This window comes from Myotis lucifugus, unplaced genomic scaffold (genome assembly GCF_000147115.1).
Source record: "Myotis lucifugus unplaced genomic scaffold, Myoluc2.0 scaffold_145, whole genome shotgun sequence".
NCBI classification, from domain to species: domain Eukaryota; kingdom Metazoa; phylum Chordata; class Mammalia; order Chiroptera; family Vespertilionidae; genus Myotis; species Myotis lucifugus.
The window spans coordinates 1,777,611-1,781,076 of record NW_005871193.1 but is presented as its reverse complement, the minus strand read 5'-3'; the positions used below and the strand labels follow the sequence as shown (position 1 = coordinate 1,781,076).

Sequence of the window (3,466 nt, the reverse complement as noted above, 5' to 3'; positions counted from 1 at the left end):
TATATATTTATATTTAAATCCTCACCGGAGGATATTTTCCATTGATTTTCAGAGACAGTGGAAGAGAGCGGGAAAGACAGAGAAATATCAGTGTGAGAGAAACACATCGATTGGTTGCCTCCTGCACCCACCCTGACCAGGGTCCGGGCCAGGAAGGAGCCTGCACCCGAGGTATGTGCCCTTGACTGGAATCGAACCCGGGACCCTTCGGTCCACAGGCTGATGCTCTATCCACTGAGCCAAACCGGCTAGGGCTGGAACACACGATATTAAAAACAAGCAAACAAACGCCCATGCTCTGCACCTTCAGCAGAAGGTGCACCGAGGAAGACAGGGTGCTGTGGGCCGCATGATGCCGCAGGAGGAAGCCTAGGCTGGAGGCAGGTGCTCGGGACCCTGGACCCCTGCAGGGCTCTTGTTGGCCCGGCTCCTTTCTTAGACCAAGGGCAGCAGAATGACCTAACTTCTCTGAAAATGTGAATGGCTACTGTTTCTCCTTCTCATCTTCCACTCAGCCCACACGGTCCCGCTATCCTTCTCCAGGCAAGGACTATTCTCACCCTAATTAGTGCTCAGGGAAGGAAACTTGGCCCAGCCACTGCCCGAGGCTGGGGCTCCTGTCCAGCTGTGCCCGCCAGCCGTCTCCAGCCCATGTAGCCTGTCCCACAGGCACCGCCCCGACCCCTGCAGGTGAGAAGCCTTTGCCTTGAACACATCATGCCCCGGGGTCCTTGGCAGCTGATGCCCCTCAGAGCCACAGGGGGGGCAATGGACAACTTCCACCAGCCCAGGAACCCAGGTGAAGAGGACGTCTTGGCCCTAATTCTCAGCCAAGGAAAGGCTGTTAAAACCCATGGCCAACATGGGCCTCTGAAATGGGGGGACCATGCCCTTCAGGTCTGCCTGCTCCACCTAAACCTGTCGGGGTGGCAGCTCTGGCGCCCCCGGGGAGTCAGTGGGGCCATGGGGTGGTGCTGAGCTCAGCACTGAATACCAGGCTGCCGCGCTCCCTTCCCAGTGGAGAAGGGGTGGAGAAGGCCACAGAACCCCCGCAGCCCCTGCGCACCCCCAGCTGGAGTGACGTGGACCTACCGCAAGCCAGCCTGGCCTCGTGGGGGACCCTCTGCAGGACCTGGAGCTTTTCTGATCCCAAGTGGCCCTTAGGGAGCCTGCGGAAGAGCCGCTGGAGCCGGGCGGTGACGGTCCCGAAGCAGGCAGTGGCCGCCCCCTGCTCCCGGCCCTCTGTCATCCCAGCCGCAGGAGGTCAACAGCTTCTCTCTAGGCCTGGTGTTCAGGGCGGAGGGACGAGTGGGGCAGCCATGGCCCCTGGAGGGGCTCCGGCCCTCGCGTGACCGAGGTTCTGCCCCGATCAGCCCAGCCTCGCTGCTCCTCCTCCGAGGAAGCCCCAGGCACCTGGGCCTCGGCCGGCCGGCACAGCCCCGCCTGAGCGATGCCGTCTCCTTCCCAGATGAGGTCCTCCCTCCACCGCCCCCAGTGGAAAACTTTCTATTCCTGGGGCTTTTAGCTCGATAAGATAAAGATGCCCCCACCAGAGAGGCTGCAGGGCAGAGGCTGCGGAGCCTCACCCCTCAAGTGCCTGAGCGTCTGGAAACCAATGTCTCCGAAGTTCCCACAGACGACAGCAGGGATCGGCCGCCGCCCCGTGCGCCCGGCCCAGGGGCTCCTTAATGGAGTTCTTTGGGGCGGGCGATTAGCGATGCTTTACCAGCTACACGGGCTCCTCAGGGACAACCGGGCTCATTCACATCCTCCCCTGCTAAGCCTGTGGTGGAAGGGGCGGGGCTCCGCGTGCAGCCACCCAGACCCTGCAGAAGGCGGTGTTGCTTTAAGAGGGTCCATTGATCTGAGACCAGACACCTGAGCAGAGAAGAGAACCAGGCGCAGGAGAAAGGGAAAGGAAGAAAAGAACAGAGTCTCTCATACAAAGGGCAGAAATGCTGTCCCCTGGCCCTAAAGTGACGCTCACAGGGTATCCCCTCAACACCGCGTCCCAGAAGCAACCAAGTCCTGGTGAGAAAGTTTCTGGACGCCCTGTCGCCCAGGCCAAGACGTGCAGCTGGCACCGGACGGGCAGCCACGCCTTCCGGGGAAGCCCCTGGTCTCGGGGCTGGAATACACGATATTAAAAACAAACAAACAAACAAGCAAGAATGCCCAGGGATTCCAGAACGCCTCTGCCAGCCACCAGCGGGGCAGGCTTCAGAGGAAGGAGAGGAAAGGAGCACAGAGGCCGCGGGTCCGAGCAGAAATGGAGCCATGAGCTCCGGTCACCATGTGTGAGGTCCGGGAAGCCAACGCTCATCAGTTCGGAGGTGACTCTGTTGTTCCTCCTGTGAACGCCAACCTGGCTCCCCCGCTCTGGGCTGCAGATGTCCCCGGTCACAGAGAATGCGGACGGGCATCCTATCCCCGAGGCCATGTCCTTGGGCCACTCAGAGAAGAAGATGTTGGTAGAACAAACCTAAGCCGCACTCTGACCCTCCAAACAGGCTCCCCGTCACCGTCCTTCTAAAAAGTCTGGCCAGGAGGTCCCCATCGTAGGTCACCCCTCACTGTGACCGCAGGACTTGGTGCAATAACAATAAAAACTCATTCGTAAGCTCAATCATAAAAACACATTTTTACTGCCCGGCTGGTGTGGCTCAGTGGTTGAGCATCGACCCATGAACCAAGAGGTCACAGGTTCAATTCCCGGTCAGGCACATGCCTGGGTTGCAGCCTCGATCCCCAGTAGGGGGTGTGCAGGAGGCAGCCGATCTATGTTTCTCTCTCATTGATGTTTCTATCTTTCTATCCCTCTCCCTTCCTCTCTCTCTCTAAAATCAATAAAAAACCAAATTGTTACAAGTAATTTATTTAATTTAGAAATGCCCCCCCAATGCTGCCCTTTCTCAGGCCGGGACACTGGTTCTTTCTCCCTAATACTTCCTCAGAGGGACTGGGCTGCCCAGTTTACCCAGCAAGCTCTGCACCAGAAGAGGGTCATGAGCGAGTTCGGGTCCCGAAATGACACTTGGGGCCATCAAGCCAGGGCTGGCGTCGAGGTTCCTTGGCTCTGATCCTTGCACGTGAGGTCTGCGAGATCGTCACGTGGGCCCAGGCTGAGTACAGGCAAGGGGACAGCACACGCATGCTGGGGGGATTTTAAAACATGAGTCACAGGCAAGAGGGAAAAACCCCTCCCGAATGCCCCACTTGAGCTTCAGGATAAACTTCTTCCTCATCACTGAGCTGTTCTTTGACGGGGTTTCCACTGGGGAATCCAGCAGGAAGGGCCTGGCAGAGACTAGACTCAGGGTTTTGGGAGGCTCCTGAGCCTTTGAAAGCTGGACCCCTTTCCCATCACAGGGGCGTTCAGGAGGAGCGCTGTCTAGAATGCTTGCGATGCCCTTTTGCTGCCCCTGGCATCTATGCTTGGACCGATGACCTCAATGCCAAGGCCAAA

General features: G+C 58.5%; 1 protein-coding gene across 1 annotated transcript in view; it reads right to left on the bottom strand.

Annotated features, from left to right (window-relative positions):
* The window catches only part of RASSF5 (Ras association domain family member 5), a 61,687-nt gene extending 60,438 nt beyond the window's left edge, over nucleotides 1-1,249 (bottom strand). The window contains exon 1 of the mRNA XM_023758996.1: nucleotides 1,093-1,249. Within this exon, the coding sequence (XP_023614764.1) occupies nucleotides 1,093-1,249 (157 nt within the window). The remainder of the gene's footprint in view (nucleotides 1-1,092) is intronic.
* Between the last annotated feature and the right edge of the window lie 2,217 nt (nucleotides 1,250-3,466).